The following is a 19,748-nucleotide window of genomic DNA, read 5'->3' as shown; positions in this document are numbered from 1 at the left end:
TGAAGGAAGATGTTTGACTGGGTTTTCCCCTAGATAGGGGTTTTGCCCTGGCAGAGTGCCTACATCTTTTGTCTCTTGTTCTTGTGATCTTCATACACACATGTTTGGTAATTTCTTGATGAAAGATAATATAATAAAGATATAAAGGAAGTCAATATAATTCACAAGTAATTATCAAGAAAGATAAATGTAACCCTAATTCTACTAGCATTGATTTCTCAACATGGTATCAAAGCTAAGGTCAAGGAAGATTGGAGCACTCTATTAACTTGAAAGAAAGGATTACTCCCTCTATGGCAAGATACTTGAAAATGGGATTCAATATTGCAGGAAGGTGGATCAAAAGAATCATCTACAACTTATTCGACAAGGTCAAAATTAAAGGGTTTTTGGCTGCACTCACAGGCTCACTCAATGATGACAATGCATGGATTATTGATAGTGGAGCATCAAGACACATGACAAGAGATAACAAACAACTTCATACTCTATCAAAGGAACAATCTTCTCATGGAGTGGAACTGGGAGACAATAAAAGCTATGTTGTGAAAGGCTAGGGATCAACTTCTTTGAAGCTGGACAATGGAGCGAAGCTACATCTCAACAATATACTCTATGTTCCAGGTTTGAAAAAGAATTTACTTTCAATTTCTTGCTTAGAAGATAAAGGTGATAGAGTTGCTTTTGTAGATGGAAAGGTTTTGTCTTGGGGTAAAGATTCAAGCATTGATAAAACTAGGGTTATTGGAATTCGTGAAAGAAGTCTATATAGAGTAATAACACCATATCCTCAAGCACTAGTTCACATGGAAATCAGTCCCATTGAACTATGGTATAGAAGATATGGACATTTACATTACAATGTTATTCCCTCTCTCATGGTAAATGGCATTCTGCCATGTCCCTTCCGAAATAAATTTGTAACAGGTTTTGGTCTCTCCACAATTTTGCATAAATTTTGATAAGTAAAAGAACCCAAGCATTTTTGACTCAGGAACTTAGGAGAAAGGAAGGCTGAATTAGATTTCTAGTGGAAGGTGGGGACCACCCACGTGGGAAAACGCACTTTGGCACTTGGGCAATTCGAATTGGCTTGGAGAGGGGCCCACATGAGGGAAGGAAGGCCCACGAAGATATAAGGAGGAAGAGCTCCACAACTCAGGCATTCATTTGCACATCGAATTTACTTGTGTTGCTCGAGCTGCATAGCCGAGTTAACTGGCTGTTTAGCATCGAGTTTCTCAGGTGGGAGACTCAACCTTTCCTTTGGGGGACTGTGGCCATACCACTTAGCCTTCGAATTAGCAGAACGTATTTCTGGAACACACAGAAAGCGAAACACGCAGAGATGATTGGGATTTCCTCCAGGAGCACTTGCTGGGAAAGTTTGGAGAGTTGGAGTACAACAGAGAGTAAGCCTTTGGGAGGAGTTTGGGAGCAGGAGGTTGCTGCATTTGGGGGAACTCGACTTACAACTTTTGTGAACTGTGTAGAGGGCCATTTTAGGGCTCACGTGGGAGTTGGTGGAGAGAGCTATGGAGCTGGGATCAGTTGAGAGAAGGGAGGAAAGTCATAGGGGATAGAATCTCAGTTTTTGGGGCAGATTTGGAGGGCTTTCCCAGCCAATTCCAGACAGTTCAAGTTTATTAGCGTGAGGAGGAGGGCGTGGTCCTTGGAGGTCGACTTTCAGGGGTTTGAACTAGGCCAAACCCTTTCTGGGTTTTGGTGGGTTTTTGTTGAGGAGCCGAGAGCTGAAGTTGCAGAATTTTCTGAGCATAAGAAGCAGAGTTTCCAGGAGGCAGCACAGTTTTCTGGGCAGCATAGATACCTCTGGAGCAGCAGTTGGGCAGCTCTAGGATCATCATTTGCTCACTTGGGTTTTGTCACACTTGTCCTTGGAGACAAGCCCAGGTTCACCATTCCATCACTGTTTTATTTGCTCCATAATGATTTAATAAAATGGCTCAGGTGTTCTCTATTTCCAGTGCTTTCATGGGTGTTTATTGATTGTATCTCATTTCTGGATGTTGGTTTCTCTATTTGTTTTGTTATCACTGAATTTCCTAGTTAGGAATATTATAGTGGTATCAGAGTCCAGATCTTGCCTCAGCCATGGGGAGTTTCTCCTATGAGTGAAGGGGACCGACAAAATATTACATAGAAGAGGCAGAGGTACCGAAGCAGAGAAAGAGAGTTGGAGATCACTCCAGACATAAATGATGGGGGAAAGGCAACAATAGTGGAAGACATGGGAGAGCCTAAGAGTAGGGAGGAGATGGCCTTTGATAGCCTCTTAAAGGCTCTGAATGATTTAGTAAAGGATTAGAAGGAAATGCTAGAGGAGATCAAAATGCAGAACTGGGAGAGAAGCGCTCCTAGGGGGTTTCTATTTGGAAAGACTTCAGGGGCCTCTCCACAATTCGACGATCCTTCACCTGCGACACAACCTCCATCAACAAGTGGGCCAACTCGAGCTACACTGCCCTATTTTGTGCCTTTGGCACAAAATGAACCAGTAGGGGTTAAAGATCCTTCACAAATGGGAGAGCACTTCAGGGAATGGCAATCCATGGGAGTAGACTTCAGGGAAGCACTCTCTTTCAAAGATTTCTGCAAACTCAAGCAGAATGAGAAGAGCAAGGGCTATGGAGGATAGGGTACCCAAAGCTATGAGTTGCAGTGAATTATAGGGACAATGTACTTCCCCACATACGATGGCAGTGCCAAGTGCACCGCTTAGGTCTGGGTTGAGAAGATGGACACTTATTTCCAGCTCAACTGGATGATGGAGTTGGAGGCCATCAAGATGGCCACGCTGCACTTAGAAGGGGAAGCCCACGACTGGTGGTTTCATGGCTTGGCTACCTTGGGGCATGCCAATGTGACTTCATATGAGGATTTCACCAGGAGGGTGGTGGAGCGTTTTGATCAGAGGGATCTGGAGGCTCACTTCAGGGAGCTAACCCAACTTCGACAAACAGGTAACCTAGAGTAGTACATATTAGAGTTCTTGAGAGTCTCAGTGATGGTGTCGGACCTATCAGATGCTCGGAGGGTGTACACCTTCATAGAGGGCCTACTTGAGCCCCTGCATGGACTGGTGAAGTCACGCAGACTGTCCATGCTGCAGGAAGTAGTTACATGTGCCAGAGATTTATAGGGGCCATCTCCAAGTCACGAGAACCCTTTCCTGCATGTACTCCCTACCTGCAGAAGGGGAGTGATACTAGACCACTGTCATAGAGAGCAACGCAGGGGGGAGGCAGCTGGATGATGAGACACGGAGGGACCTTAGGAGGAGGAAGTTATGCTTTACTTTTCGGGAGCCCTGGGCACCAAGCCATTGGTGCACAACTAGCAAAGCCCACTACATCGAGGTCTACTCAGATAGTGATCAGGAGGATGAGGTGGAGTTGGAGTGTGGTGTGGGAGATGGTGAGAGTCCGGCAAAGAGGGGACCACCACCACCACCTCCGCAAGGAGGGGCATCCTTTGCCATTATGGGCACTTCGAGTTTTTGGTCATGCCCTTTGGGTTGACCAATGCCCCGACTACCTTCCAGTCTTGTATGAACCATGTGTTCTGGAGGTAGTTGAGGAGGTTTGTATTGGTGTTTTTTGATGACATATTGATATACAACAGAACTTGGGAGGAGCATCTCCAACACTTGGAGGAGGTGATGCGTATTTTGGAGGAACAACAGTTCTATGCCAATCTATCCAACCGTGAGTTGGGCTTGACCGAGTTGCTCTACTTGCGACATATTATTGGCACAGATGGGGTGAAGGTACGTGAGGCGAAAATACGAGCTATCCATGATTGGTCGGTACCTAGAGATGTGACAGCGCTGAGGGGCTTCTTGGGCATCTGCACGTATTACCGAAAGTTTATCATGGGGTTTTCGTAGTTAGCAACTCCTCTCACAGATTTGACTAAGAAAGAGGCTTTCACATGGATAGATATGGCACATTCAACTTTTGAGTGCCTCAAGGAGGTGATGAGCAGCTGTCTAGTATTGGCACTTTAGGATTTCTCCCAGTCCTTCACCGTGGAGTGTGATGCATCTAGTGTTGAAGTTTCTAAGATTACTTAGTTAGAAACCCTCCATGCACTTTATCTAATTTATTCCTACCTACTTATTATTTTCCTTAATAAGTTATTTACAATGTAAGTACTCAAATGTTGAAGTTTCTAAGATTACTTAGTTAGAAACCCTCCATGCACTTTATCTGATTTATTCCTACCTACTTGTTATTTTCCTTGACAAGTTATTTACAATGTAAATACGGAAAATAAACACTAGTGCATGTTCAACATATTACGGATCAACAACTAAAAAGAAACAGAGACAAACACACCATATGACACCATTATTTTTGGAATAATGTCCCCAGATAAACCCAATGTGGGAAAACCGGTGCAACTATGTGAGGGTTTTCTTATTAAGCAATATCAGAGTACAATCTGGGTGTCGAAACTGGCCTACCCAACAGAGAATTTCCTTAGCAGTAATACCTCTTTGTTTTTGACAAATCTATTGGCTGAAACCCCGGATAATCCTTACGGTAGCTACTTAGCACCAATCTGCCCCAGAAACCCCAACATCTGCCCAATCTGGACTGCATCAACCTCTTCTAGCCCAACGCTGGACCTGCGTCAGCCTATCTTTGCCTGCGTCAGCCCCAGGAGGCCCTGCATCAGCGCTCTAAGCCTCTGCGTCAGCTACGCTGGTCTCTCTAGTGCTCTGCGCAGCACTTAGTTGCCTTTGCGTGGCCGTGCGTGAGCACTGGCTGCTCCTGCGCCACTCTCTTTGGCTGCTTCACTGCTTTCCTGGCACTATCTCTGCCTCTCTGTCTCTGTGTACTCAATGCCCCTCAGCTGCTCTCTGATCACTGATTCTATTTCTCTTAGCAAACCCCGCTCTAGAGAATAGAATGACTAATCACTCTGGTGTGTTCTCCAAGTGACTCTCAAGCCTCCTCTTATACTTTTCCTATTGACATATCAACCGTCGAGATTAAGTCCCCAATCAACAGCTAAGATTAGATCTAGCTTGATCCATGTCTTTTGGACCACTTTAACACAGATTCATATTAATACACATTAATATTTTATTTTCCCTATGTTTCAACTTAGGGATAGTGTTGCGAAAATCATGATATTATCGGCAAATCACAATTTTTTGTGTTTGGAAATATTATCAACTGATTTTTATGCTAATTTTTTATTCTCAAAAAATAGCGCTAACTTGAAAAAATCACGATTTTTTGGAAAAAAGTCTTTTGGAATGAATATATATATATATATATTTATTTATTCATTCTTTTCTTTCCGATTTTTTTATGAGGAGGAGGAGGTGACACAACCTACCCAGGCTACCCCTGTCACCAATAGAGGACGTGGTCTACCTCCTGTAGCTCTTAGTTCTTCAGCTTCTAGAGCATCGCAGAGTCCATTGCCAACTCCACCGACATCTACATCTAGAGGGAAAGGGAAAGCTATTGTATTTCTTCGCAAGAGGGGCAGAGGAAATCAGTAGTATTAGACTTTAGTTATTTGGTTCATTTCATTGTATATGACATTATGAGTCATGATATGAGATACATTATTATATTTTTTGTTGATATTTTGAGGTTGAGTTGGGACTCAAGAGTCAGGACTTACTATTCAGGTCATGATTCACTGTTATGTGTGATGTAGCACTAGAAATGATATTACACATCTTATATATTAGTTCTTTTATCATATTTATGTGTCAATGTATTTATTTTATGTTGTAGATGCTTTAGATATTAAAAAAATTGAAAAAAAATGGATATTTTTGTATTTTACGATTTATTTTTTTTTATTTTTTATTTTTTATTTATTTTTTATTTTTTTATTTTTTTATTTTTATTTTTTATTTTTTATTTTTATTTATTTATTTATTTATTTTTATTTATTTATTTATTTATTTATTTATTTTTTATTTTATTTTTTATTTTTTATTTATTTATTTATTTTTTTTTTTCTGATTTTTTCCCCTCGCCAATAATATCCCGATAACAATAACAACGACATTGCTTAGGGACTCCATTAAAATATGAATTATTTTAATAGCTCCTGATTTGTTTAGAATCTGCCCAAACCCTTTTTGGGTATTGGAGATCTCATGTGCCCCAACTTCTCCACCAAATTTCGTGGCTAAAGTACATCCGATGCTACCCCAAATCAACATCTAGTGAGGGAATCAGCGCAGTTTTATGTTAGGATGGGCACCCCATTACTTTCGAGAGTCGGAAGCTCTTACCCCATGAGAGGTCATATTCTATATATGACAAGGAGATGCTAGCCATCATGCATGCCTTGGCCAAATTTTGGCAGTATTTGGTGGGTAACAGATTTCGAGTGAAGATTGATCACAATAGTTTTCGTCACTTCATGAGGCAGCAGGGCCTCGACGACAGACAACATAGATAGGTCAACAAGGTGCAGGCCTATGATTTCAACATAGAGTATGTGTGGGGGAAACACAATGTAGTGGTCGATGCCCTATCCAGGAGACCTGCAAGCCTCTCACTCATGAGCATTTGCCATGATTGGAAGGTCCAATTGTTGGTAGAGTATTCGAAAGACAAGAGGGCATGCGAGATTCTGGAAGGAATCCACGCAGATGAGCACTACCTGGTGATGGACAAGGTCATCTACTACAAAGGGCGCTTATTTCTAGTTCCCAACTTGCAGTTGAGGGAGAGAATGCTCCAAGTAGCACATGAATCGCCATTGTCAGGGCATTAGGGGTTCAGAAAAACATACATGGCAGTCACAGAGCGTTTCACATGGAAGGGCCTCAAGGGGGACGTGTTGAGGCACATACAGGAGTGTGAGGCATGTCAGAGGAACAAAGGAGAACTGATTGACCCCGCCGAGTTATTGCAGCCGCTCCCCATCCCTGAGGGGAAATGGGAGAGTATCTCCTTGGAATTCATCACTATGCTCCCCGCAGTATAGGGCAAGGATGGCGTCTATGTAGTAGTTGATCGATTGACTAAGTATGCCCACTTTTTTTCCATCCTGACCCGGTATTCGGCTTCACAGGTTGCAGAGCTGTTCTTTTGGCAGGTCTTCTGGTTGCACGAACTTCCTAAGAACATAGTGAGTGATCGGGACAACAGGTTCATAGGAGGATTATGACAGGAGCTCTTCAGATTGGTTGGTAATGAGCTCACCCCTAGCACGAGCTACCACCCCCAAACAGATGGCCAGACTGAGCCAGTTAATCCGTGGCTGGAGGGGTGCCTTAGGAACTATGTGACTGGGCAGCAGAGGGCTTGGATTCGGTGGCTGCACTTGGGCGAGTATTGCTACAACACCACCTGTGACATGTCCATCGGTATGACTCCTTTCTGTGCCTTGTATGGTTATGATGCATTATCTTTTGTTGACATTGTTTTTGGAGACATCCAGGCCCTAAAGGCCAAAGACTGGATCCTAGAGAGCCAAGACATCCTCAAGGCTCTCAAGGACAACTTAGTAACAACACAAAATCAACAGAAGATGTATGCTGACAGGCACTGACTGAGAGACACTTTGAGGAGAGGGATTTGGTGTATCTCCGGTTACAACGATACAGATAGTCCACCTTGAAGGAAAAAGGGGTCGAAAAGCTACAACCACCATTTTATGGGCCGTACAGGGTGGTCAGACGATTTGGAGAGGTGGCCTACAAGGGGAGCATAATTCACAACATCTTCCATGTCTCATGCCTCAAAAGGGTGTTGGGACAACAGGTGACAACAGTAGTAGAGTTACCCCCACTGGATGATGAGGGCCATCTGGTTTTGGAGCTTAAGGCCATTTTGGAGACCCGAGAGTGGACGCTAAGGAGTAAGACCATTAGGGAGTTTTTGGTGTGTTGGAAGAACCTGTCGGATGAGGATGCCACATGGGAGGGTGAGCACATTCTGGAGCACCCAGTGCTGAAGTTGCTTGAGGGCAAGCAACATTTGGGAGGGGAGGACTATCATGTCCGTTCCCAAATAAATTTGTAATAGGTTTTGGTCTCTCCACAATTTTGCATAAATTTTGATAAGTAAAAGAACCAAAGCATTTTTGACTTACGAACTTAGGAGAAAGGAAGGCTGAATTACATTGCTAGTGGAAGGTGGGGACCACCCACGTGGGAAAACGCACTTGGGCAATTCGAATTGGCTTGGAGGGGAGTTGAATGGCTTGGAGAGGTGCCCACATGAGGGAAGGAAGGCCCACGAAGATATGAAGAGGAAGAGCTCCTCAATTGAGGCATTCATTTGCACATCGAATTTACTTGTGTTGCTCGAGCTGCTTAGCTGAGTTCACTGGTTGTTTAACATTGAGTTTCACAGGGGGGAGACTCAACCTTTCCTCCGGGGACTTCGAGTGCCACCCTAGGAAGGCATTTCACACTACCTTGAGGAGAATCATAGGAGATTTATGGCCATACCACTCAACTTTCGAACCAACAGAGCGTATTTCTGGAACACACAAAGGTGATTGGAGTTCATCTGAGCAGCACTTGCCCAGAAAGTTTGGAGAGTTGGAGTACAACAGAGGATCAACCTTTCGGAGGAGTTTGGGAGCAGGAGGTTGCTGCATTTGGGGCAGCTTGACTTACAACTTTTGTGGACTGCACAGAGGGCCATTTTGGGGCTCATGTGGGAGTTGGTGGAGAGAGCTATGGAGTTGGGATTAGTTGAGAGAAGGGAGGAAAGTCATAAGGGATAACATCTCAGTGTTTGGGGCATATTTGAAGGGATTTCCCAGCCAATTCCAAACAGACTGAGTTTGCTAGCATGAGGAGGAGCACATGGTCCTTGGAGGTCAATTTTCAGGGGTTTGAACTAGGCCAAACCCTTCCTGGGTTTTGGTGGGTTTTTGTTGAGGAGCCGGGAGGTGAAGTTGCATAATTTTCTGAGCATAGGAAGCAGCGTAGATTAACTTTGGAGCAACAGTTGGGAAGCTTTAGGATCATCATTTCCTCACCTGGGTTTTGTCATGCTTGTCCTTGGAGACAAGCCCAGGTGTACCATTCCATCACTGTTGTATTTTCTCCAAAAAGATTTAATAAAATGGCTTAGATGTTCTCTATTTGTATTGCTTTCATGGGTGTTTATTGATTGTATCTCATTTCTGGATGTTGGTTTGTCTATTTGCTCTATGTATCACTGAATTTCCTAGTTAGGAACATTACACATTCCCGATATTAAAGAAGATCGTGAAGAAATATGCAAGGGATGTGCCTTAGGAAAGAATACAAGGAAACCATTTGCAAGTTCTGAAACAAGGTCTAAGGAAATATTGGACTTTATCCATTCAGATGTGTGGGCCTATCTTCGATAAATCACTTGGAGGTCATCTTTATTATGTAACCTTCATTGATGATCACTCTAGAAAGACATGGCTCTATCTACTCAAAACAAAGGATGAAATATTTGAAAAGTTCAAAGAATTTAGGTCTGAAGTAGAGACCAGTGTTGCACACATCGCGATAAAATCGCGATAAAATCGGAAAATCGCGATTTTTTAAATTTGCCGATTCAAAGCGCGATTTTTATCGAAAAAATCGCCAATTTTTTTTATAGCGATTTTTATCGAAAAAATCGCGATTTTTTGAAAAAATCGCGATTTTTTCGATAAAATCGCGATTTTTTCGGTTAAAATCGCGGAGGGCGCGGGCAGCGGGGTTTTATATGGAAAAAACGATTTTTTTTTTATTCATTCAGCAGTCCGCCGCGGAGGAGAAGGAGAAGAAGGGAGGGAGAGGGTTGCCGTCGGTTGTGGGAGCGAATCGAAGCGATTTTAGGAGGAATCCAAGCCAAGATCGCCAATTTGTCCATAAACCAGGTATGTAGATTAATTTTTTTTTGTTTTGGTTCAATAAAAACTTTGTTTTTCATTGTTTTTAAAGAATTTTTGGAAATTTTTCATTGATTTGGGATGGGTTATTTGTTATGACTATGAGAACCAATTTTTGATTTTTATTTTCTCATTTTCTTTAAACATTGTTTATTTTTTTTGATTTTTCATTGTTTTTTGGCATTTGGTTGGGTGACTTGGGTTTAGAAATTGGGATTTTGGAAATAATTAGCTTGTAATTTTGCAAATGCTAAATTGTAATTTGTATTTACTATTATCATTTATGTAATCCTAAATTCCTATTTCCTAATCCTTATTTTTCCATAGGTTTGCAAATTCAAAATTCAAAAACAAACATGCCAAGGAAATTGGATCCTTTCTGGGAATATGGTGACCCTAAAACTCCGAATGATAGACAAAACTTGTATTGCAAGTTGTGTGGAAAGGAAATATTCGGGGGGATATACAGGTTGAAGTTCCACCTTGCACAAATCCCTGGACGTGATGTGGGGCCCTGTCTAAAGACAAATGCTGAAATTATCCAAAAAGCCATGAGAGCATTGGGAGAATTAGAGCACACTAGAGACGCCAAAGAAGAACTCAAAAGGCAACTAAAAAGGTCAGCTGAAGGAAGTGGGCCAAGTGGCACAGGTTCTACTGCAGCGTCAGTCAATCCGTTTGCTCATGCTGCATCATCATATTTTGTTCCTCGAACCACACCTGGTTCACAACCAACTATCGGTTCAATGATGAAAAGAACTGAAAAAGAAAAAGCTGACAAGTTGATGACAAAATTTCTCCTCTGGAGTGATATTCCTTTCAGCATTATAAGGAATAATCCATTTTTCCAACCTACTCTTGATGCTGTTGCCAGTGTTGGCCCGGGGTACAAACTCCCTTCTCTTCATGATTTCAGAGGCCGGCTTCTTCAAGATGAAAAGCGTGACTGCACCCAAAGATTGGAGGATTTTAGGGCATCATGGGCACAAACAGGATGCACTGTTATGTCAGATGGTTGGACTGACCAAAAGGGGAGAACCCTTATAAACTTCTTGGTTAGTTGTCCCTTGGGGACTATGTTTATCAAATCTGTTGATGCAACTCATCAAATCAAAGATGCAAAAAATTTATGTGATTTGCTGGATGTGTTTATTTTGGAGGTGGGTGCAGAAAATGTTGTCCAAGTCATAACGGACAACGCTGCAAATTATGTTGCTGCTGGTAGAATGCTTATGGACAGGCATCCTACTTTATTTTGGACACCTTGTGCTGCCCATTGTATTGATTTGATGTTAGAGGACATAGGGAAAATTCCCTTTGTCAAAGAGGCTGTTGACTCATCAAAAACCATCACAAAATTTATTTACAATCACACATCTGTGCTTAGCTTGATGAGAAAATGCACCAACAACAAAGAGTTGGTGCGCCCCGCCATTACACGGTTTGCGACGAGTTTCATATCTCTTCAATCCCTCTTGAATTCTATGTGGGATTTGAAGAGAATGTTTGTTTCAGAGGAGTGGCGTTCTTCGCCAATGAGCCGCAAACCAGAAGGAGAGGCCGTCTGCAGACTTGTTTCATACCAAGAAGACTTCTGGGCGGGAGTGCAGGAGGTGTGCGCTGTCACTGAACCTTTGGTAAAGGTTCTTCGGTTGGTAGATGGTGAGAAGCCCGCAATGGGCTATTTGTATGAAGCCATGGACAGGGCCAAAGAAGCCATTCGGTCCTACTATGATGACAAGGGAGATGATGGGTTCCAGAGACAACTCCTTCTATGGAAGGTCATTGATGAGCGATGGAACAACACACTCCATCGTCCCATTCATGCTGCTGGGCTTTTCCTGAACCCTGCATTTTCTTATGCATGTGGGTTTAATTTTGATGTTGAGGTCGTGGAAGGATTATTAACCTGTGTCCAAAAGATGTTGAGATCTTCAGAAGAACGTATGGAGATCTCTAGACAAATTGAGCAATATAAGTTGTCAGGTGGCTTATTTGGCTTTGATATGGCTGTCATTGATAGGACGGTTAAAATGCCAGGTATTTTTTAGTTTGTAGTATGTACTTTGTAACTTTGTTTCAAATTTCATTGTTTCTTCAAATTCCATTTTTTTCTTATGTTTATTTAAAATTTTATTTGTAATTTTGTTGTAGACGCATGGTGGAAGATGTATGGTGGCAGAGTACCCCTTTTGCAAAATCTTGCCATACGCATCCTCAGCCAAACATGCAGCTCCTCGGGATGTGAGCGCAATTGGAGTGTATTTGAAAAAATACACAACAAGAAGCGCAATAGGTTAACACTTAAACATTTAAAATATTGCAAATTTCCAAATAAATTTTTGAATTCATTAAAGTTTTAAACAATATTTTTTTTATAATATTAATTATTAATTATTAATTTATTATTTCATGAACTTTGTACAGGTTGGAGTCCCATAGACTTAATGACATGGTCTATGTCTACTACAATCTTCGATTGTGGGTGAAACAACTAGAGAAGACACCTGATACGGAAGCCATCTCATTGGATGGGATTGACACCACTGCTGAATGGAGGGTTGAGACCGAGAGGCCTCTCATGGATCCCACTGAGGATTGGTTAGTGCAGGATGAGGGGGAGGAGGAGGGGGAGGAGGAGGAGGAGGAGGAGCAGGAGCAGGAGCAGGGGGAGGAGGAGTTGGAGGAGCAGGAGGAGGAGGTGACACCGCCTACCCGGGCTACCCGGGCTACCCGGGCTACCACTACCACCAGTAGAGGACGTGGTCTCCGTCCACCTCAGCCTCCTATAGCTGCTACTACTAGTTCTTCAGCTTCTAGAGCACGTCAGACTCCACTGCCATTTCCACCACCACAGGCACCAGCTTCTACATCTAGAGGGAAAGAGAAAGTTGTGCCATTTTCTCGCAAGAGGGGCAGAGGAAATCAATAGGATTAGACTTTCATTTTATTGTATATGACATTATGACATGATGAGATACATTATCATATTTTTTGTTGATATTTTGAGGCTGAGTTGGACTTGGGACTCAGGACTTACTATTCAGGACATGATTCAATGTTATGTGTGATTTTAGCGCTAGAAATGATATTAAACATCTTATATATTAGTTTTTTTATCATATTTATGTGTCAATGTATTTATTTTATGTTGTAGATGGTTTAGATATTAAAAAAATTGAAAAAAATTGAAAAAAAATGAATATTTTTGTGCCAAACGATTTTTTCCCGCTTTTTTCCGATTTTTTTCCCGATTTTAACGATTTTTTCCGCTTTTTTCCCGGCGCCGATTAAATCCCGATCGCGATGTGTGCAACATTGGTAGAGACCTTAACCGAAAGAAGAATAAAGACTTTAAGATCCGATAATGGTGGAGAATACACTTCAAAAGAAATAATTGCATATTGAAAAGAAGCAGGAATTAAGAGGGAGATCGTTGTTCCCTACAATCCCGAACAAAATGGAGTTACAGAAAAGAAGAATTGAACACTTGAAGAATTTATACGAACAATAATTTTTTATCAAGATATTCCTAAATTTCTATGGGGAGAAGCTGCAATGGCTGCTGTATATATACAAAATCGAAGCCCTCAGAGAATCCTTGATAATCTGACACTCGAAGAAGCATTCACAGGAAGGAAGGCATGTGTGGACCATCTTCGAATCTTTGGATGTCTTGCCTATATCCATGTTTGAAAGGACAGACAAAACAAGCTAGATTCTACAAGCATTAAAGGGATTTTCATTGGCTATAGTCTTTCTTCAAAGGCATATAGAATCTACATCAAGGAAGGAAGACATATTGAAGTATGCAGGGACGTTCTATTTGATGAAAACCATGCCTACAAAAGATCCAAAGATATTCCTATTGATTCCGATGACGAAGACATACCACTATTCGAAGAAGAAGAGCACCACGACAATCCTACTACAAATCAAGAAGAAAAAGAAGAAGGACCAAGTGAGCCTATTCAACATATGATCATACCCGACACAAGGAAAAGGCCAAATTGATTATATGCTACTCTTGAAGATGCCTAAGGACATGGAGCTGCGAAAGGAAATTTTAGAGAAAGCAAAAGACCAAAAAAACATTTTAGATATGCTACATACATGAAAAAACTAATAGAAGATGAACTAACTACATTTGAGGAAGCTTCTCATCAAGAAGTATGGAAGAAGGCTATGCAGGAACAATATCAATTGATCATGAAGAATGGGGTTTGTGGCCTTCTATTGAAATTATTTTTGAATAGGAGGAACTATTGGAAAAATCAAAGTAAGTGATTACAGAAGTAAAGAAAAACCTGGGTCCAAAACCAGGGGAGGCTACAACATTAATTAAAATTCTGAATTCAAAAACAAGGGAAGAACTAGAAGAATATGAAATAGAGGACAAAACTAAAACTATCTTGAAGTGAGAAGGATTCTCACTAAAAGGAATAACCAGGAGAGGCTACAACATTAATTAAAATTCTGAATTCAAAAGCAAGGGAAGAACTAGAAGAATATGAAATAGAGGACAAAACTAAAACAATCTTGGAAAAGAGAAGGATTTTTCACTAAAAGGAATCTAATGCTGCAGCTAGAAAATAAATGCCATGATTTAGAAGCCAGCATTCAGAAATTTCATAAGAACAATATTCTGCATCAAAAGGGACTTCCAGGTTTGAGAGGAATGGCAAACAATCTCATTCCCCTTGAAGAATATCAACGCAGGCTCCATTCTATAGCTACAGACAGATCCAAATTTGCCAAAATCAGAGGAACTATTATAGGAAAAGCTTTTATAGAAGGCTTAAGTTTTGATTTATTGATTGAGCATGAGATCAATCATTTGTTTGTAATTAAACCCACTTTTCAGAAATACATTGAAGTGGATTAAACATTCAGAAAGTTAATTAAATATTCCACTCCAGATGAAGAAAGATGGGACAAGATATGCCAGCTCCTCAAATAAACAGACAAAGATATCTAGCAACAGACAATAGGTTTTTAGCAACAGGATGCAGATTTTTAGGAGCAACAAAACAATAGTCTTTTCAGCCCAGTGATCACCAGAAGCCTCGAATTCAATGCCAAGAGGCTTAAAAAGTTTTATTTTCCTATATTATAGATCTATTTTTGTAAACAATTTTGAGATATTTTGTAAATGAATCTTGATATTTAAATCAAGATATTTTAGGGAAAGTTGTATAAATAATTTGTAGATCAAAGTACAAAGGGTTGAACCATTGTGATAGACTCTTGAGAATGTTGATTTGTGGTAGCATTTTTTGGGCTCTAGCCATGAAAATTGGTGGAGAAGCTAAAGCACATAAGAGCTCCAAGACCCAGAAATGGTTTCGGGAAATTCCAACCGGTTGGAGAGATATTAAAATAATTAATATTTTTAATGGGGTTCCTAAGTCTAAACTTAGGAAAATTAAAATATTAATGGGTATTAATATAAAACTGGGTGAAAATATTCTAAATGACATGGTTCAAGACAAATCTAATCTTAGTCGTAGATTAGAGACTTAATCTCGGCCGTTGAAGACTCAACAGGAAAAGTATAAGAGGAGGCTTGAGGGTTAGTTGGAGATACACAAACTAATCAGTTAGTTCGATTTTCTGGAGCGGGACTTGCTGAGAAAATTCGAGCTAGTGGTTTGTTGCAGCGAGGGGCAATGAGTACATAGCAGAGAGGAAGGGATAGTGCTAGAGGGTCAGCGCAGAGATCGAAGAGGCTAATGCAGAGGCAACTAGAGCTACACATAGGCAGCTGGGGACTGCGCAGAGGCTGAGGGGCCTGTGTGGTTGACACAGAGGGCTAGAGAGCTGACGTAGAGAGCCAGGAGGCTGACGCAGAGGCTCTAGGAGCTGAGATGAAGCTAGCAGGGCTGACGCAAGGCGAAGAGGAAGCGCCAGAAGGATTTTCGTGGCGAAGACTAGAGTTGAGACACTGAATATTTGTCGACAAGAGGTATTACTGCTGTGTAACAATCTCTGTTGGGTGAGCCATTTCTAGCACTCTAGTTGTACTCAAGAATCTACATAATAATAAAACCCTCAGAACTGCTGCACCGGTTTTCCCGCATCGGGTTTTTCTGGGTACAATTGTCCAAAAATAGCGTTGTCCCTTGTGTGTTTGTCTCAATATTTCAGTCGCTGATCTCTATATGAGTTAAGGTTGCATTTGTGTTTATTTCAGTATTTATATTTATAAATAACTTGTTAATGTAATGAACAGGTAGGAGAAATTAAGCCAGATAATGCAGTAGGGATTTCTAATGTGTCAGACTTAGAAATTTCAACATGGTATCAAAGGGTTACAGATCATAGGAGGATGGAAGGCATCAATGATATAAAAAATTTGCAGTCGTCCCAAGAGACAGAGCTACTCCTAAGCAGAAGGTAGCAGAGAAGAAGTGACATAGAGGGCCTGCATCATCATTTCGAGCCAAGGAGAGGGCCAGCGCAGAGGCAGAGAGAAGCATAAGAGGTTCACGAAAAGCCACATCATCCTACTCAGCCAAGTAGGATTGACGCAACTCGCCAGAGGAGCGATTCAGCCTTTGCTGGGATTGCGCAGAGCTGGAACACTCAGTGTCTTCAGTCACCGAGGCCGAGGGAGCCGTGGGCAGACTGTGGTTGGGAACAATGTTGCACGAAGTGGCCCCTCCCCCGGTGGTTCCAAGCCCCGAAGCGCGTCCCATACGGAAGCGCCTAGGAAGCGTGGCCCGAAGCGGCGCTTCCGAATTCGGAAGTGCCGCTTCCTGGAAATTTGGAAGCGCGGTATGGAAGCACCACTTCCAGGCCTCCGAAGCGCGCTTCGTACGACGCTTCGGAGGAGGAAGCGTATGCTTCCGTACGCTTCGGAAAGGAGGTCGCGCACAAGGCAAAAAAACCAATTTTTTTTTTTAATTTATGTTAACTTAACATAAAGGGGGTGGGTTAGGGTGAGGTTAGAGTGAGATTAATGTGAGGAATGAGAAGAATAATGCCCCCATTCATTCCTCATTTTCTCACTTTGAGTTTATGAGAGTTGGAGAAGAGAAGAGAGGAGAGGAGAAGAGAAGAGAGGAAAGGAGAGGAGAAGAGAGGAGAGCTTGGAGGAGTGAAGGAGGAGGAGCTAGGAGAAGGAGGATGAGCTTGGAGCAAGAGCTTGGAGGACTTCATCTACAAGAGCTAAAGAGGTAAGTTCAAACCCCAAACTCCCTTATTTTTTTGACAATTTTTTTGTATTTTTCTTCTCCCTCTCCTACTCTTTCCCATTGTTTCTACTTGCTCCTTTACTTACAGGTTGTCCACCACCTATATCCATATTCCAAGATGGTGTTCTTTTGGCTTCTATGTATCATTCCACTCTTGGTTTTAATGATGGAAAGGGGGAATAGAAATAGAAGGGATGAAACACAAGAGGACAGTGGTCCCAATATGAGTGACCCAATGTATGATGAGGAGGAAGGGTTCGAAGAGGAAGGGGATGAACCTGAAGGGGACACTGAAACACAAGATGGGTGTTAAATTGGCAACTAGGGCCAAACTCCATGTGGGTCGGCTTATTTATGGCAGCTGATATTTTTATTGGATCCCTCTCGTCGAGAGGTGTAGGATTGATCCAAAGATCATCCGATTCTGATAAGTATTTATGGAGATATGAATTTATTTTGTTTATGTAATTATTATCAAGCCGACCAGCTCTTATGTAGGCTCTAGAAGCCCAACCGACGTGTCTATTCATCATCCTCGTTTTTAGTATAAATAAGAGAGGATTTGGAGTCATTAGAACAAGACATTCTTCATGTGAACTCCTCCTCTCCACGTCTTGGGTTTTTGGAGAAGGAGAAGACACTAAAAGAATACGTTGGATGCCCTAGCTGCCGATATTCTAAACACAGTCAAGAGTAGCTGTAATAGAGGAAGCCGCAGTCATAATCTCGTAAACATTGGAGACATCCACGCAGCTCCTGTACAGGTAATATCTACGCATAGCATGGTAACTACACGTTGTCCATATGTTTTCTGCGCATAATGGTAACCACACGCTGTCCATATGCTATCTGCGCACAGTATGCTGAAATGAATATCTACGCACAGTATGGTAATATATTCATATTCGATGCAACTGTTGAGACCCTAATACTCTACTCACGCCTTGTCAAATTGGTCTACGATATTCCATAAGGTCTGTCCTTTGCTCGACCCGCAGTGGAAACGTGGGTTGAGGGTCGAATATTTTTTTAGTATTACACTCCCGACTGAATGATTGATTGTTCTTGCCACTACCACGATGGAGTCTGATGCGAACTCTCCCAATATTCCGGACGAGCCAATTGAGCAGCCTCGTCCAGAGGTCACGAGTTTTAATTCGAATATCCCTGAGCAACAATCAGACGGTAAGGTTGATGATTGTCGACCCACTCTGTTGGTGACAAACGACGATGGAATTGATGCTCCCGGCATAAGAGCTCTCGTTGAAGTTCTCTTGGAGACTGGCCGCTATAATGTCAGTGTTTGCGCCCCTGATTCGGAAAAGTCAGTTGCTGGTCATTCTGTTACTGCACGTGGTAATATCACTGTTCGTCAAGTTGAGATCAAAGGAGCAATATCCTTTGAATTATCTGAGCACAGGGTCATGATAATGAAGCCGCAGTAAGTAACAAAGGTGTTGTCAAGGTAAAGGAATCCGCAGTAGGGCATGGTGCAGTCATGGCACGCAGAAATCGCTGACACTTTCAATGTATGTGGATTTCGTAGCGTAGAAGGGTATGGTGCAGTCATGGCACGTAGCAAATTGTTGACACTCTCAATGTATGTGGATCCGGCAACATAGATCCAGGAATAGAAAATCTAGTCACATAGTTTCATGAAGACTTATTCATGGAGACAGTTAGCAGTCTATGGAGACTCTATACGATGCAGGTCATGGAGACATCAAAGCACTGTCATGGATATACACAGTCATGGAAATATACATACGCTGTTGTACACAGTGATAGACATATGTTGTAGTAGACAATCATATATATAATGGAACGCTGTCAACAGGGATTATATACTGTGTGCAGAAAGTGATATTGCTTAGGTATATAAACTTCGGTGACATAGAGATAAGAACGTTGTGTGATCTGGGCACATATAGATAATGCAGTCTTGGGCAGCAACATGATATATTGTAGATGGGCTGTGCAACGAATACATGGAGCATGGGCAGTAGCATGACGGGCAGCATTATGAGATCATATGCATGGGCAGCACCATGATACATTAGCAGGGGCAGTAGCATGATGATGATGCAACATGATAATAGGTATCAGTTGAAGCAAAATGTCTTCAACTGATCTCATCATTATAGGAGATGATCTATGCTTAGATCTAGATAAAGTCAAAGTGTTGACTTCTGTTGTAAATGTACTCTCTCTCTCTCTCTGCTGAACTTTGAAGATAAAAGAAGATTTGATCAAAGGGTTTCCCCACACATTGTGGGGTTTGTCCCTGGCTCGCGCCACATCTTGTGTCCTCTTCCCTTGGCTTGTCTTCTGCGTTTTATATTTATGTTCTATCTGCAGTTTATCGTAATGTTGATGTGATTGCTAACTGTGAAAATTTAAATAAATTGCTCTAGCATAGAACATACCTAATCTTAACATGGTATCGGAGCTGAGGTGAAGACAATGCCCAAGCAAGAGTGAAAAAGCAATCACCAAAGGTAGTTGGGACAAGACAGAAGGATCGATGGGTTCCTCATAATTCACCTCGGGTGAAGTCAAAGCAGAGAATGTCATCAGAATGGCACAACGGAAGATTCTGATGGTCCATCTTAAGATCACTTCATTGGGAAGTTCAGATCTAAGGGTGGAAGGAAAAGCGGATGCCTTATTGAAATAAGT

General features: G+C 41.9%; 2 protein-coding genes across 2 annotated transcripts in view; both read left to right on the top strand.

Moving 5' to 3' along the window:
• LOC149192354 (uncharacterized) overlaps positions 1-19,748 on the top strand; it is a 257,294-nt gene that overhangs the window by 208,805 nt on the left and 28,741 nt on the right. The gene's annotated exons all lie outside the window — the stretch shown is intronic.
• LOC149192355 (uncharacterized) lies at positions 11,817-18,042 on the top strand. Its single transcript, XM_089406168.1, has 3 exons — positions 11,817-12,169; positions 12,301-12,574; positions 17,929-18,042. The coding sequence occupies exons 1-3, from the start codon at positions 12,042-12,044 to the stop codon at positions 18,040-18,042; spliced, it is 516 nt and encodes a 171-aa protein (XP_089262294.1). The 5' UTR covers positions 11,817-12,041.

Source organism: Pinus tabuliformis, chromosome 2_2 (genome assembly GCF_031772625.1).
Source record: "Pinus tabuliformis cultivar Carrire ecotype Pingquan chromosome 2_2, CPIR1, whole genome shotgun sequence".
Lineage (NCBI taxonomy): Eukaryota > Viridiplantae > Streptophyta > Pinopsida > Pinales > Pinaceae > Pinus > Pinus tabuliformis.
The sequence above is the reverse complement of the archived record's forward strand: the minus strand, read 5'-3'. Positions and strand labels throughout refer to the sequence as shown.

Excerpts from the sequence above, each read along its gene's own strand:
- LOC149192355 (XM_089406168.1), top strand. The coding sequence starts at position 12,042 with ATGTATGGTGGCAGAGTACCCCTTTTGCAAAATCTTGCCATACGCATC. Across the intron at positions 12,170-12,300 it reads CACAACAAGAAGCGCAATAG|GTTGGAGTCCCATAGACTTA; the intron begins GTTAACACTTAA and ends AACTTTGTACAG. Across the intron at positions 12,575-17,928 it reads TGGAGGAGCAGGAGGAGGAG|TATGCTGAAATGAATATCTA; the intron begins GTGACACCGCCT and ends ATCTGCGCACAG.